We start from the raw sequence: 17,775 nt of genomic DNA, 5'->3' as shown, positions 1-17,775 counted from the left end.
ACATATAACATTATACATAGGCTACATATAACATTACACATAGGCTACATATAACATTACACATAGGCTACATATAACATTACACATAGGCTACATATATTACACATAGGCTACATATAACATTACACATAGGCTACATATAACATTACACATAGGCTACATATAACATTATACATAGGCTACATATAGCATTATACATAGGCTACATATAACATTATACATAGGCTACATATAACATTACACATAGGCTACATATAACATTACACATAGGCTACATATATTACACATATAGGCTACATGTATTACACATAGGCTACATATAGCATTATACATAAGTTAAATATAACAATACATATAGGCTACATATAACATTACACATTACACATAGCCTGACAGTCGCATTTGATAATTTACACAACATGAAGTTTGGTTTGTTTGTTTTGTTTAACGTCCTATTATTAAAACAGCCAGGGTCATTTAAGGACGTGCCAGGTTTTGGAGGTGGCGGAAAGCCGGAGTACCCGGAGAAAAACCACCAGCCTATGGTCAGTACCTGGCAACTGCCCCACGTAGGTTTCGAACTCGCAACCCAGAGGTGGAGGGCTAGTGATAAATTGTCGGGACACCTTAACCACTCGGCCACCGCGGCCCCATACACAACATGAAGTCCCTTGGGTAGTATTACATGTATGCTACAAAGAATATGGACCTTTCAACAGTAATATTACATTATTATTTGTTTACATCAACAGGGATGAGTTTAAATGACAGGTACCTAAAGTGTAAAGGACATTTTTAGATTTTTGGTTGTTTTTTTTGGGGGGGGGGGGGGGGGTTGTGTGCTTACAAGCCTTCAGAATGATCACAGTTGACATGATTGAGGTCTTTCAAAATATCTAACAATTACTGGGATGGTAAGGCAGCAGATTTTCTGAAACTGTTGAGCAGCAACATCCAAAAACAAGGGACAAGGGCAAAAGAGCTATATATCCACAGTAAGCTGGACATGGGGGAAAAACTTTTTGCACTGCTGTAGTCAAAATATGGAATCTGCCAGGGAATATTGACACCAACAGTTAATTCTTTTAAAAATAGAATCGACAGGTATTGGGCGGATTAAGAACTTTTATATAATCAAAAATCAGAAATTTTGTAGAAATGGAACTGTTATCACAATTAATTCATTCAATTGTTCAGGTTGTATTATTAAGATACTGCGATTTTGCAATATAAATATAAGTTTTGCAGTGAAAATATGTCTTGCAATGAAAATATAAGTTTTGCAGAGAAAATATAAGTTTTTCGTTTTTGACCAATCTGACAGAACCATTACATTCACCTAATTGAAAGTTGCCAATTAAAAGGTTATTTTGCTGTATTTCTGAAATATTCGGCTAGTTTTTGACAAAATACTCACTTGACATCAGCTTTTCAAGCACAGACTCTCCAATAACAGCAGTACATATATATATACTTAAATTGCGTTGATCAGTCCTTTCAAAATGACGCTGTTGAGTTGACGTAGAGCAACGCCATGTTGATGTCAAAGAGATGATTATATAACAGATTCCCGCACTTTTAGACACTATTAATTTTCGATGTTTTTTGGGGTTTTTTAGCATAAAAATAAAATAAAAAGAAAGATGAATGGTTTCCCGTTGAACATATATATATATATATTTAAAGAGTATGACAGAATATTTTGATATTTTTCACTCGTACGAATATCGATATTCTGTCATACTTGTGAAGTATATGTTTTATTCAATAGGAAACCATTCAATATCCTCTACAGTATATATTCTGAAACTTTATAAAGATGCATACAAAAATAAAAGCTTTAGAATATATCATCTTCGCCTAACCAAGGGATACACTACATTTAGCGTGTAACCCTAGGCCTGGGTTAACGAAAATGAGAAGGCAATCAACCGTCCGACAATGGCAGTCCGACTTCTGGTGCTGAAAAAATCTGTGCACACGAGCACAATACAATATAAAAATGTGTTTTAAGGTCAAAGTTTACGGTGTATATTAATTATCATCCGACCAAGTCATTAAAGATGCTCTACAAACCGTACCTGCCCACGTGTTTTGGAAAGTCTATTCTAAAGAGCAGACTCGGATACGGATAAAATCATGAAGCGCGAAAATTTAAAATTATCTCAAATTGTTAAGAATAAATGTAAACGTGAGTTGCCTCTGTTTTTTTTTCATAATTTAGCTGGATATATAATACATTAAAAGTAGAGTTTCACAAACTGTTAAAACCGAGATAAAAGCGAGAACTAAATATCGTCTTCCAGTGACATTTCCCGCCTTTTTTATTGGTCCGATAATTAACCATGCACGGATCTGACCCCTAGATCACCAAGTCCGTGTGTGTGCATGACGTGGAGCTAATAACTGCTCTACGCGTCTTTTCTCGTCTAAATGAAGGTATATGATTGAATAAAAATATATTCAACTGCAGTAAAAAAACTGATGTTTCTTTATAAATTGTTTTGTGATTAGGCTATGGTAATTGATTAAAATACTAAAATGAAAGCATTATTATATCACGTTTTTAACTTTCAATGGATTATAAGGCAACACAGAAACATGGCATCTATCTTGTACATGTATACTAGATACAATTGTAGCAAAATATCATAGGGTATGAGTTCTTTTACGGGGAGCTTCCAAGATCCTATACAAATAAGTAAGCAGTCTCATTTTCAATGCTTATCTTTTCTTTCTCTTTTCTTTTTTTTTAATAAATAAAATGACTTTCTTCTCACTATTAAATTCTTTTAAAATGAAATAAATTATAGTAATATTGAAATAAAAGTATTCGTCGAGTCATTAATTGAATTTGATATATTGGTAGAAATTCCCAACGAGAAATGCTTGCATATTAAGTGTATATTAATATAACATATAAGTATATGTCAAAAGTCATATACCCCCTGGGGTAGAACTGACCATGAGTGCATTTATAGAATTCACACTTTGGTTTGAAGTATTACATGGAACGTTGTAGTAAATACCCAATACACACCGTGCTCTAATCCAGTGTATAGACCTGGATTGGTTTTGATAAATACGGGTTCCAACGAGTCAAACTTACCCCGCCAAAACACCAATAACACGACATACACCTCAATTTGTATTATATTACATTCTTGTTGACCAATATTTGAGGTAAACATTTATATGTAATACGGTATATATGTGTGTACTTAATCTAATAACTGTGCATGTTCTCGGTGGAACACGAACATCCTCACACACGTGAAAACGATGTTAATACATTATAAATACAGGAGGTATATTAGGTTCAGGAGTGGTGGTGAGGTGGGGAGGGAAATAAACAGGTGCGGAAAACTCAAACCATGTGTAATTACCTTTGATTTCTAGACAGTTCGGCACTCACACAGGTGACAACTACCCAGCACTTACTATGTATATAGACTTCTGACCAGTGGTCAGTATTTTAAACAGCCTATATCCGTCTCCTGGTAGAGTGTCTGACCGATAACTACACGTTCCAACAGGACAGACGATACTTGTATCACTATACATTCATGTCATTTAAATTCGTGTATTTAATGGAATATTTAAATCTCTTTATACCTTGTTATGTACAAAAATCACCAGGAAATACTTACACACGGAATGTCCACTAGTGATCTGTAGGAAAATTAGTCAACTTAAACGGGAATTATCCTAAATTTAGAATGTAGCAAAAACCCGTTTTACTTGTCTATCTGTTAAAAGTAACTTTATATTTCAGAATGTGTCTTAAAATGCACAAATCTAGTTGGTTTTTATCTTGTCTGTTGTAGGTGATAGAATGGCTGCGTTTCCTATTTAAGATTTGATGTATATTTTATGCTAACAAATCATACATGACGTGGATTATCTCCGGGCATACTTGACGTAATATCAGCCGGAATAAGGATTACCACGCACGTGATGTCATATTCAACCGGTCAATTTAGGCGACCATTGACAAGAGATGAATAATTCTATTTTACTACAGTCAAAACATATCTATTTGATACAATCTTATTAAATTGTTTGATACTATGGGTTTAGCTAAAATGGTGTCAGGTTTCCACAGAGTCAGCTTAAAATGAGTTCCTTGCTTGGGATTATGTTATCATAAGTCGAAATACCAAGTAAATGCATGCACTGTGTAACTTTTATTCGTACACTCAAACTTCAGACACAACTTCTTTCATAATAATAATTTTTACAAGTTAAAGGGTCAAAGGTTAACGTCAGTGAATAGAATGTAAGTTTTCTTTATGCGAACAATGAATCAAGGTCAATGGGTCCTTAGGTAAAAGTTCAAAGTCGTTGTTCAAAGGACTAAAAACGTTGATATCATTCAAGATATCTTTTTGGATTTGTTATCATGCCATACATTTAATGATCAATGAGTATGGGGTAATACAATCTTGTAAGTCAGGGTGCAAATTATATCAGTAATTTTGCACAATGCAGACAGGGGTACGCTTCAATCGACTTGAAAAAACCCCCAAACAAACCAAAAAAAAACCAAAACAAACAAACAAACAAACAAAAAAAAACAAAAAAAAACGTCATGCCATACATTCTTCGACTTTAACTCTGATTGATTATCGGGTGAAAATGGCAATATTGCTTTCTGTTTGATAGGAATAGAGTCATTCATCCACGTACATTTTCTTGAGTTGAGAAAAGACCTACATGTATATAATGAATGCTTCACTGGTAATTTTCAAATTGTGCAGACATTAATACTTTGCTGCAACAGAGACAATACATTTTCGGGAAATTCATGGATGTATTTTATTAATCAAGTTTTATAGGATATGTCTGTATAAGTTATGGAAGGAAAATACAATCAAACCTTCAATTAAAAGTATAGATATGGCCTAAACAACCACTACCACCACCACTACTACCACTACTACCACTACCACCATTACCACTACAATATATCATATAAGTCCCTACCATTGTACGTAAACTAATTTACGTTTCATACAGTCATGTGCTTATTTATGTATGCCTTGCACCGACAGTGATGTAGACCCAATGAGAAATATATTATCAGAGACCTATATACTAAATATAGGTCTCTGATATTATGTACAAATGTATCTCAACGCCAGGAAAGTAATAGTAATTACAATTTTATTGAAAAAAATACACTGCGTGACGGAAATAGTTTTTGTACATAAATTTGTATTAAAATAGTATTTGGTAAAAGAATTAAAATCATAAAAAAAACTTTTGACTTTCCTTGCTGCGTTTCGAACTCATTCCCTGATAGACTAGGGAAACATGTGCGTTTCGTTTGATGTGCAAATCCTAAATTTCTCTGACCGAAGGCGCCATTTTTGACTGACATCAACAAACCGACTAGGAACAGTCGAATATATGTCTGAGAAATGCTCAGTAATGGTGATACAACAAGTAAATACGTCGATTACTATTGAAAAAAGAAAGAAATATTTCTGTTACACGTAAACAATGTGTATATTGATAATTGTCTCTCGAATGAAAAATGAGTTTTCCCATGCAATGTCAAATCACAGGCCAGGGGCACGTTACACTAATAATGTATACGGGCCGATGTATAGTTACTGTACATGAAATGATTAAAACTGTATGTGAATATACTGATATACAGAAGAGTGTTTTTTGGGGGTGATTGTCATTTTAACAGTGAAGCTTAATATCTAAAGGACCGGAACGCGACTAGGGAGACAGAGCCATTCATCATTCGAATTCAACAGCAATGACTTGACTTGACTTGAAGTGAACTTCCTCCTCTATCAGGAGAACCTCTGAAGGATCCTTCATACAGAGTAAAAACAAAAGAGAAGAGATTTAGTGTAAAGTTAAAATCAGTAGTATTAGTATACATATAAGTGATTTGGGTAGACTTAGCTATTTACATTGATCACGGTTGTATCAATATTCAGTCCAGGTATCAATATCCAATCTTACTGTGGTCTGTATGGATACCAGTTCATAACCACTGTAACAAGCTATAATAATTGTATGTTGCCGATAAGGCCAATTATATAACTGAGGGTTATCGTTGTAATTGCTATGATCATGAGTACAATGTAGATATAATTATAGCACAAGAGAGCAAAATGGATGTCAAACATAACAAACGTAAACATGCACATTAGTAATCCAAATGGGAATGAATGCAAATTATGACCATAGCTATATTACACAAATGTTATATGATTGTTGATGAATAAAATGAGATAACAGTCTCTGAGTATATCATGAATAGCTGAATTATTTAAGAGGATAATTAAAACTTTCCGTTCAGAATGAAGGGCAAAGCACAGGCGCCTGGAGATGAATTCGAGCTGAAAAGTGCTTTGGTTTCTGGGGTATAGCACCGTGGAATCCAGAATCAGCTGTGATTTGTCCTCCTCTGAAAGATGGTGAAACACCTGTCCTCCTGGAATCAGGCTTACTGCCTTATCAAGCGCATCAAGAATTGGGTTCCTCCTCTTCTCTAGCATTGGGCATTGCAACAGGAAATGGCTTGGTGTTTCCGGAGCTGCTTTACAGAGTAGACAGGTGGTGTCAACTTCATTTTGGTTACATGCTCGCTTGTTTGTCTGAAGCTGATTCGACCCCGTGAGAAGTCGTAGCTTAGTTGGAAGGCGAGTCACGTCCCTAGCGTTTGGTGTGACCGAGGAGATTGACACATGGGGGACACCAGGTTTGTAGCTTCCATTGTTTAAGAATCTCAAGGAATTTGATGATGCTACATCTGCCATGATTACCGACATCCAATAGTTGTTGACTGCTGACTTTACCATGGATTTTCATTTTGTTTTTGGAATATCACCTTCTAGGAGATGGTGAGCAGAAGGAAGCTCATAGATGGCAAGCAATCTTGTAACTAATCAGTCATCGACTATAATATTTCCAAGATCCTAAAAGAAAGTAATTGCATGGGGTCAACATTGCTGTTGAACTACATGAATGATGAATGGGTGTGTCTCTCTACAGTCGCGTTCGGGTCCTTTAAAATATTGAGCTTCACTGTCATAATCATGCGTTTAATTAAGTAGGCCTATTATTAAGATTTCTTACATAAAGCATTTTTATTATACAAAAGGAATGGGCGACATTTAATATTGGGGTACATGTGGTGATATAAACTCTTTTCTATGTCTAAATAAAATAATTGTATATCTTTCCTTCATTTCCTATGATCAAGCACTAAATATACCAGTACATTGTATTTAGACAAAATTGCTAGCAGGACATCCAGTTGATCATCGGCTCTTAGCAATTTCAGAAATCAAATCACTATTACTGAGGAATACTGTCAAATAGATCCCTTCAAACCCATGGCCAAGATCCATCTGATTTGGGAAGTTAAAAACATACTCTCAAGGATCTTCTGGATATCCTGGCTAAGTTGTTTATCTGAAGTCTTTATCATAGAGTGATTAAAATATATCTAACATCATGCATTTTTACATTACAGATCGACACATTCAACTTCAGAAATTAAGATATATAATGTGTGGAGAAACTTTGGTGCAGATTGAGTTAAATTGATGTGAATGTCTTCAGAAGAAGAGAGCTCAAGTTGAAACCTGCTTATAACATAGCTAGTGAAAGCTGTGATGCATCTTTTACAACTTTGTCTTCCTTCCTATTACACACACAAGGTATGCTACATTTGTATATACTGGCCCTGACATACTAAGATGACAGTATCCAAATCAGGTCACCAAACAAGTACATTTGTATTGTTGTTCACTTGTTAAAAATCAAGAAGATGAAGTAGATGCTTATGTAGGTACATACCCAAACCTTTGACTTTCTCAAAAAATTTTGTTAGGATACTCAAAATCTGAAAAGGCAGCTTCACTCATCTTCTGTCACGGTGAAAATACTAGGCTAGCATTACTCTGGGACAGTGGGATGATTGGAATTGTTACTGTGCTGCTCGGTAAATTAAACCAATCTGCTGTAATGCTCATTTACATAAAGGTGTATACATGTGTGTAGTACTAGTATAAGAGTTTAAATCATATCTAAATCAAAGATTTGTTTTGGTACCTTGCACAATTGGCAGTTATCCTGATAAAATAATTATAGAATATGTATATTGCTGGTAGGGACTAAAGCTAAAATGATGATAATTACAGCATAAAACTTTTAGTTAAAACGAACAATTAGCAAGTGGACAGGTCATTTTACTTATTATTTATGATTTTACAGTCTAATATATCTGTTCAAATAAAGTTAACTTGTACATCCGTAATGTTTGAAATTGTAATGTATCTGATCAATATTTAATAATCGTTGCCTGATTCTTGCTTTAGGATTACCATAGAAGTTCTTCAGAGTATAGCATTACTGATTAGATATAGTTTAATTGCTTGCAGGTACTTTGTCTGACCATTGCCTGTGATGAGTGAAGGAACTAATGCAGACCCTTGTCCAGAGACTCATAAATCGTTCAGATTCTCTGTGAAGAAAGACAAAGCTAAGAAGAAGAAACTCAACATCATCTTATCCAGTGTAGTAAAAGGTTTGCAATTGTGTATGTTCAGCATGGAAATGATCAAGTTGATCTGAATTATTTTAATTAATTGATTATGTTTTTTCCTTCCGTTAGTCTGCAATTAGTGTAACGTCTGTTCTGAAGTATTTGATGGGTACACATGTTAATTCCCATTTTGTAAGAAAATATTCAACATGCAGATTTTAGGTTGTGATGTCCTGTTCTAGACACCTATTAAAGCACTTCAGCAAGCAACCTTGTCAACTTTCAAAGTTGTCCAAACCAATGCATTTTTGTAGAAAACCAGTCATTTTTGTAAGACACTAAATTTGGGATATATCATTTGAAAGATAGTGTGTAAAATTTAATACAAACAAATTAGGATTATTTCTTATTACCTTCTTTTATCATACTGTGCAATTATGATAAGATGCCTCATTATACGTTCATGAAAAACTTAGACTTTCTGCTACTTGTACTTTGCCTCTAGTTATAGCCATGGAAGTGTCCTGTTGATAGCGCATGATAAAAATAGAAAAGGTGTATGGAAAATAATTTTTTTCGTTATAAATGTGATTTTTCATTTTTGAATTTCCAGAGCTTGGACCCGGGAATAAGGATTGGTTTGAAAATACTACTGCCCAGAAAATTCAGCAGAAGAAACAGAGGCTTGAAAATGTTGATGTTTCACTGTGTACACCGAAGGATAAAATCCATGTTAATCAACTCAACGCATCAACCAGTACAAGTAAGTTGTAGCTCTTCTGAGTGAGTTTACAGTGCTCTACTAATATAAGTAAGTTGTAGGTTTTCTGAGGGAGTTTACAGTCCTCGACCAGTACCAGTAAGTTGTAGGTCTTCTGAGGAAGTTTACAGCGCTCTACTAATATAAGTGAGTTGTAGGTCTTCTGAGGAAGTTTTCAGTACTCGACCAGTACAAGTAAGTTGTAGGTTTTCTGAGGGAGTTTACAGTCCTCGACCAGTACCAGTAAGTTGTAGCTTTTCTGAGTGAGTTTACAGCGCTCTACTAATATAAGTGAGTTGTAGGTCTTCTGAGGAAGTTTTCAGTACTCGACCAGTACAAGTAAGTTGTAGGTCTTCTGAGGAAGTTTACAGTACTCAAACAGTCGAGTAAGTTGTAGGTCTACTGAGGGAGTTTACAGTACTCGACCAGTACAAGTAAGTTGAGGGTCTTCTGAGGAAGTTTACAGTACTCAAACAGTCGAGTAAGTTGCAGGTCTTCTGGGGAAGTTTTCAGTACTCGACCAGTACAAGTTAGTTGTAGGTCTTCTAAGGGAGTTTACAGTCGTCGACCAGTACAAGTAAGTTGTAGGTCTTCTGAGGGAGTTTACAGTCGTCGACCAGTACAAGTAAGTTGTAGGTTTTCTGAGGGAGTATACAGTACTCGACCAGTACAAGTAAGTTGTGGGTGTTCTCAGGGAGTTTACAGTACTCGACCAGTACAAGTAAGTTATAGGTCTTCTGAGGGAGTTTACGGTACTCGACCAGTACAAGTAAGTTGTAGGTCTTCTGAGGAAGTTTACAGTCCTCGACCAGTACCAGTAAGTTGTAGGTTTTCTGAGTGAGTTTACAGTACTCGACCAGTACAAGTAAGTTGTAGGTCTTCTGAGGCAGTTTACAGTCCTTGAACAGTACAAGTAAGTAGGTCTTCTGAGGGAGTTAACAGTACTCGACCAGTACAAGTTAGTTGTGGGTCTTCTGAGGGAGTTTACAGTCCTCGAACAGTACAAGTAAGTTGTGGGTCTTCTGAGGAAGTTTACAGTACTCCACCAGTACAAGTAAGTTGTAGGTGTTCTGAGGGAGTTTACAGTCCTCGAACAGTACAAGTAAGTTGTAGGTCTTCTGAGGGAGTTAACAGTACTCGACCAGTACAAGTTAGTTGTGGGTCTTCTGAGGGAGTTTACAGTCCTCGAACAGTACAAGTAAGTTGTAGGTGTTCTGAGGGAGTTTACAGTACTCCACCAGTACAAGTAAGTTGTGGGTCTTCTGAGGAAGTTTACAGTACTCCACCAGTACAAGTAAGTTGTAGGTGTTCTGAGGGAGTTTACAGTCCTCGACCAGTACAAGTAAGTTGTAGGTGTTCTGAGGGAGTTTACAGTACTCCACCAGTACAAGTAAGTTGTGGGACTTCTGAGGAAGTTTACAGTACTCGACCAGTACAAGTAAGTTGTGGGTCTTCTGAGGGAGTTTACAGTACTCGACCAGTACAAGTAAGTTGTAGGTGTTCTGAGGAAGTTTACAGTAATCGACCAGTACAAGTCAGTTGTAGGTCTTCTGAGGGAGTTTACTTCACACTTCTCTATAAGAGCTAAACTTTCTCTCTCTCAGCCAAAGAATTACAGTTAACATGTTGAATAGTACTACTTGATCATATATTTATGAAGCTGATCGTATCGAATAATGTTTGTTATTTTAAAATTTGTCTGCTTATGGGATAGCAGCCGTAACGTCGAACATAAAATCCAGTGCTGGATGTGACATACAAAATCATGTTCACAGAGATAAACAGTTTTCTGTCGGTGAATTTAGATTTACCTCTCAGTAGTATTCATAAATCGTCAAGTCTGTTATAAGAATACCTGATGGAAGAAGACACTTTTTAAGATGCCCCACCATCGATCAGGTATTAAAAATTGATTTGAAGGAATAGATGGCAGATTTGGATTGAACACCACCAATTAAAATAACATTCTCTCAAATTACTTTATCTTAAATTATACAATTGATAGCTTCTATTGATCTGATTTTTACCTTTTATTTGTGACCTTTTTTTCAGGTTCAGAATCGTCAGAGAACAAATTCTATTTCAAAATCCAAAGATTGCTGACATCTCAGACATCAACTCCAAGTCAAACACTGCCATGGCAGGTTCCTGTTTTAGGAGGAAGGTATGTCCAGCTATAGGGCAAAACGTTCTGAAAATTCACATGATTTGTTTTGTGGGTTTAGAGAGGTGGAGTGTTGTCTCCTTGGTGGCTACCTCACTGAACAACATACGGGAGGCCTGTCGCATGTCATCCAAAAAAATATTAGAGTAAATTTTCTAGCCCAAGGACACTACCACAACAGCAAAGACTGGTCTGTTTCTCAATTTCCCAAGAAACACATGCTGCCATAGGTAGTAAGCTCTGAACTATGCACATTTGATATTCACCTGAGATTACCTACGCCAATGCTCTAACCGACTTTGCTACCAAAGCCCCATCGTAAAATTTTTACAAGATCATAAACTGTGAAATGTTGATCTGCAATAGGGGCTTAGAGAGTTCCTAAGGTCAAGAGTAAGTTCGCTGTTGATAATAATAGGACAGGTAATATACTGTCAAAATATATGATCTAACTTTCCGATATGCAGTTGTGCAATAGGAGTTTTGATAGTGCTTGAGTTAAAGGTCACTTATTACCTCGCTGGGATGACTATTGACCTTAAACATGACCTATGTTGTCTTCTTCCACCTTTTGTATTAAATTTAGGTGGTGATCATTCATGCTTAAAGGGTCAAAGGTCACACATTACTTCCAGTTATACAAAAAAAGGTTTGTGTACAAGATACATCATGAGCCCCTCAATCATAGTTTTATAATATTAAAATAATGTACAGAGCAACCCGCTTATTTGCATAGCCCTTTTTCCATGACAAAATATGCAAATAACCGGAGTATTCGTATAGGCGGAGTTGGGTTTTGGCCCCTCTTATACACACGTAGATCGTCAGGTAGGTACTCAAAATGGGCGCTATATGATTGCTTACGTTATTTGCATTCAAAATATATTTAAAAAAAACATTATTTAAAACATAAGAGTAAATACGAAATACATGGGTTGTTATTCTTTGTAAATGTACAAATAAAAATATTTGCATACACTTCATTGTTTACTTCTTGTCACTCTGGGTCCGATATCGGTCATACACGCGTGGGTTGGCACTACGATGTACAATGTCATCGTTTCAATTAACATTCATTATCGTCTCGAGATGCGTTGTGTTCCTGCTATGAGTATATTAGTTGTTTGATCATAGATGATGAACTGCTGTAGCAATAGACTGTCTTAAATGACCGTGACATGTGTATTGTTGTTTGGGTTTGTTTTGGAAAATGGCGCACACACACAAAGAGTTGTCGTTCATTACACATATGCCACACAATGCAACGCGCCTAGTAAACAATCATGGCGATCGCAACCTGCCTCAGCGAGTGTTCAAGTGCCCAGAACACAGGTTTGGATCGATGCTATAATAAATTAAACAAATCTTATCAAAAGATGAGGCATATAAATATTTTATTCAGTAATTCTTCTGCACAATGCTACTGATATGGTCTGGATAATAACTAAATGTCGATATCGATGCATCGAACGTAACCTGTAATGACAAAGTGTGAACCAACATTGTCTTAAGTCAATATGTAAGTTAAAAAACATTTCATAAAACTTTTATTACGGGAAAATCACAAAAATACCCTAAAATCAATTAAACATTTTCGATTTTTTGTTATTTTTATATGCATATAAGCGGGAGTCGGTGTTTTAGTCGATGCAAATACACGGGATTAAAATACAAAGATAAAGAAGAAGAAAATCGGGACCTGAGAATTTTATGCAAATAAGCGGGTTATTCAAATAAGCGATATGCAAATAAGTGGGCTCCTCTGTATATGCTGCACCATACCAGGTATTAGTAGTAATTCAGTAATATTGTAATAGTCAGGTTTAGCTCAGGTTTAGAGACCGACACATTGCAGGACCCTCTCTGATGTATAGGTAATCTAGTTATTTCATACTGTATATAACTGCACAAATATGCTTTATGAATCAATTTCCAACTTAATGATGTTTAACAGATGATGAAGTTCATTATGCTAAACATTTGTTTATCATCTGTTTACCATCAACAAGATCCTTATGGTGATTTAGTCATTGTTGCATCAAATTCTTTCTTAAGATTTTATATAATCTAAATTTTATCACTTAATATATTTGTTTCTCCAGTCCGGATGTGGTATCTGGCTCTGCCCCAATGTGCAAGCAGATGGACATCAGGAAAAGTCTAGGAATCAGCATGAACGACTCAGCATTGTCCTGGACAAGTTCAATGGCAACACCAACATTGATGGACTCCACATTCAAAGGTATGTAACACTCATAAGTTATAAGTTAGACTTTCATCTCCTTTCTATCTAAGCCAAGTCCAGGGCATATATATATGTCTTTATAAATCTACATGTTCAGATGTGTTTCAGTGGTGACAAATTGATTTAATGTGTTTTTGAGTGTTAACATAAATGTTGAGTGATACTATACATGTTGATGTTAACTCTCCACAGGTTCTCCATCCCCCGTCATCAAACAACAGAAGGTGAGTTCCTAAATCATAAATGTATGTCTGTTGTTGATGGTACTTGACATTTTCTATATGGCTGGAAAAAATAATGATGAAATATGGTATGATGTCAATCCATCAATTGGTTGTGAATGTTTTTGTCTCCATAGATATTCTTTCAGTGTCACAGATTTCTTTGCAATTTCATTAATATGCTGTATAAATTATTATCATGACATGGAGCTGTATTTTCTTGAGTGCCATCGTCATGTTATGATTTTTGAAAGAGTTTTTCCCTTTTGTATTTTCAGCAGTATAATTATGTCACTTTGTATTTAATCATTTGCAGGGTTTGCCCAGAGTCCTGTTTTCTCCTGGACCATCACAGACGGATGATGAACTACATGCATTAGAGAATACTTCTGAGGACAACACAGATGATGATGAGCTGCCTTTCATTCCTCCTTCCAGGCGAGATTCTAAATCACCAGGAACACTTATCTCACCTGTCAAAGCAGTATTTAGAAATATTGATCAACGTGAATTGTTTAATACAGATTCTGAATTGTCTGAAAATCTCCCTTACTCAGAGGAAAAGTTGGATACAAGGTCTCTATCATCTCCAAATATTTGCAAAATTCCTTTTACAGGAAATGCAAGTGTTGCTACCAATGTAGAAGAAGAAGCAAGCATGCCTTTGTTTTCGCAAGATTTATATATCGATGATGAAATTGAAGAAGAGCAAGATGTTAAGAGAGGTAGTCAGGGCTCTCCACTTGGGAAATGCATATCCAAAAGCACAGAGGACGACTCAGAAAAATGTGTGTCTGAGGCTCTATCTGACTTTTTTGACCCACCATCAAGTGCCGTAGGCAGAAGAAGATGTGCTCCTAGGAAAGGCAAGAAAAGAAAACTCCTCGAGGACAGTTTGAGTTTAGAAGTTGACAATGACAATGTGATGAGCAATACAACTCAAAGAAGAAAAAAGATGAAAACTGATTTGTTACGTAGTGAGGATAAGAAAGATGACCAAAGCAAGACAGATTTGCAAAAGGAAGGATATAAAAGTATGGAAGAATACAAAATTTCTGTTAAAAGTGAAGAAATAGAAGAGGAAATCCATTCAACAAATTTGAATATTCATCAAAGAAAACAATCTCTTTCTCTAAGTCAGGAAGACGTTAGTTGGGAAAACTGTTCTACACCAAATAATGCTAAGAAGACTTTTAAGTCAATTCTGTCCAGTAAGAAAGCTGAAGGGTCTGCTGTAAAGAGTAACAAGAAAGTGAGGTTTTCTGTCGAGGAAAAGTCATCCCTGAAACGAAATCTTACACAGATGGAAGATGAAGAGTATGTGTCTCCAGACGTCTTTGTTCAAACTTTGCTGACAGGTGATGTAAACTCTGAAGAGGTTGGAAATGATAGTCATACACTTACTCTAGCCAATTCAGAGAGAGATTCAGCACAAAATAACTTAATGTCAGAAAATATACATACAGACAAATCTACAAAGAATTATCCAGACTTAGAAGTATGTGATGAACTTTTCTCCCAGGTATCTCCAACAGCTTTGAATGAAATGTGTTCTGTAGCCACTTTAGTCGACAAGAGCAATACAACACAGAGATCCAACCTAGACACGGACAAAAATAAACTAAACACCAAATCACTAGCAGATGATAAACATGTTTCAGTGAAAACTGAAGACAAGAATCATGTGAGTTTAACTTTTATGAAAACAGAATATGATGACAAAGCTACATGCCATGTTTGTAAAAAGGAGGACTCTTTACCAGAGAATGAGCAGTCAAATCCTAGACCAACTTCTCTGAGGGGTTCTATCGGTCTAAAAGCTAAAACGAGGAAGTTTTTATATCCATCAACCAATCAGATCAGTAAGTCATGTCCGAAGTCTGTTTATGGATTTGCTGAACAGTCTGAGAAAAACATGAGATTGACAATGAATACAAACAACGCTGCCAGCAAAGATCCACCCCAAGACACTGTGTTGGTCCAGCAATCTTCTACGAAGTTAGGGTTTGGAGAAAAAAATATTGATAAAAACCAGCAGGGTCGATCAACTCTCTCCAGAGGAATCCAAAGAAACCTGGGTAAGTCTTATAACTGTCTATTGTCTCCTTTGATGTTTAATTTTCACAGTGATTTTACTTATTAACACCTGCTATTTAATCATTTGCAGTTTTGGTTTCAGAAATATGTTGAATTCTGATATGAAAATTAGTTATTTATGTGCCCGATGCCTGTTTATTGGTCTGTTTCTACACTGAATTGTGACAGAGCTTGAGGATTTGATATCAATCAAATTTTAATTGTAAAAATGTCACAGTTTTAATTGTCAGGGCTTTTCCAGTAAAACGTCTATCCCACAGGACTCCAGGTTTGGTTAAGGGATTCCACCTATAGAATTTATTTAATAAATTACATAGAAGTAATAGGAAGGCAATCTAACCATGGATAGAAGTGATTTTTTGTGGAGTCCTGGGGTTAGATAGATATTTAAACGGAATAGCCCTGATGATAACTGAAAGTCTTATATTTAAAAAAGTAAATATTTAAAACATTAAAATACTTGGTATACAATGAAGGATAATTACATCTTATTATCATTTTCACAGGATTTGAAAGTTTCTCATCTCTCGCGAACAATGGAAAGGTTGACATGGAGACTGATAGATCTAAGGTCAAATGGGATGGTAATAGATCACAACCAAAGTCACTTCATGGGGATCCTGCTAAATTGGTCCAAACAGGAAACATGTCTGCAAAACCAAAGAAAGAGCTAAGAGGAAACGATGACTTTGACTTTCATATTAAAAGTGAAGTTGATGATGTTCAGTCTTCAAAATTGAACACACCATTACGCTTGTATGGGCAGCAGTCTGAAGGTCTTGTCGAAGGAGTCCCATTGAAGACAGAACCATGTAATCTAGATTACAGCAGTTCAGAATGTTCCTTACAAAGTTCCAAACCTGTAAATGTTAAAACAAAAAGCAAATGTTCTTGAGGATGAAAAACCAAACATCTGTGAAATTACTAACAAGGACATGATTCAGGTGTCAATTGATTCCAACCAAATAATCCCTGGTGTAAACTGGAGAGCAAGGAGAGAAGCTAAACTATATGGAAAGTGAAAGTACCTCAACCAATATGAACACTTCATCACCTGAACCAAGACATGAAAATCAGTTGAGACATGAGCCAGATGCCACAGCCTTTACTGGATTTTCTCTCAGCAAAGTGGGAAGTCTGTGACATTTAGTGAAGAGAAACTGCACAAGGCCAAACAGTTGTTTGTCAGTTTAGACTGTGATACTGGTATAACAGATGATAGTAGTTTACAGTTAAATGACCTTGACAGTTTATTGAAGGACAAAAAGATGGCTGGTATCACAGAAGTTGATAATAAACATGAAATGAAGCTGCCTAGACGAACATGTACTAATTCTCATATAAGCTTCAGTAATCAAGGCAAGACCACAACTGTCTCAACACCCAGGTCTAACATTGTTGGTTCAAACCTGCAAGAAAGAACTGGACCTATAAGTAATAGTGCTGATTTTAAGGACATGCTTGAGAAAGTTTTGAAGTCTAGAAGTTCGCCAGAGGTCTCCAGACTCACATCATTGAAAACTATGGTTGGTCATATGGGAGGATTCCAAAAAGGCATGGATGAAAGAGGCTGGTCTAAAAATTCAACATTTGAAAATGCAGTATCTGTAATGAAACATTCTATGGTCGATTCAAATTTAAATGTGTCTTCTGGTGCAGTTAGTTCTAAGACCAAAGGTTACTCTGAGAAACATGAAGACACAGAAGAAAGCTTTGGTCATACAATTAGGGCATGTAAGGCTTCACAACTGCAGCTGGAAAACATCTACA

The 17,775-nt window shown here is 36.0% G+C and overlaps 2 protein-coding genes across 2 annotated transcripts in view; one reads left to right on the top strand and one right to left on the bottom strand.

Annotated features, from left to right (window-relative positions):
* LOC117334263 (golgin subfamily B member 1-like) overlaps positions 1 to 3,517 on the bottom strand; it is a 101,102-nt gene extending 97,585 nt beyond the window's left edge. Inside the window, 1 exon segment of the mRNA XM_033893773.1 lies at positions 3,387 to 3,517. The gene's annotated coding sequence lies outside the window, so the exon portion shown is untranslated.
* Positions 3,518 to 7,577: 4,060 nt separating this feature from the next.
* Positions 7,578 to 17,006, top strand: LOC117334595. Its single transcript, XM_033894292.1, has 8 exons — positions 7,578 to 7,691; positions 8,415 to 8,560; positions 9,132 to 9,281; positions 11,331 to 11,442; positions 13,545 to 13,684; positions 13,880 to 13,911; positions 14,225 to 15,986; positions 16,512 to 17,006. Exons 2-8 carry the CDS (start codon positions 8,440 to 8,442, stop codon positions 16,898 to 16,900), a joined length of 2,706 nt encoding a protein of 901 aa, XP_033750183.1. The 5' UTR covers positions 7,578 to 7,691; positions 8,415 to 8,439; the 3' UTR covers positions 16,901 to 17,006.
* The last annotated feature ends 769 nt before the right edge of the window (positions 17,007 to 17,775 follow it).

This window comes from Pecten maximus, chromosome 9, assembly GCF_902652985.1.
Source record: "Pecten maximus chromosome 9, xPecMax1.1, whole genome shotgun sequence".
Lineage (NCBI taxonomy): Eukaryota > Metazoa > Mollusca > Bivalvia > Pectinida > Pectinidae > Pecten > Pecten maximus.
This window is presented reverse-complemented; position numbering and strand designations above follow the sequence as displayed.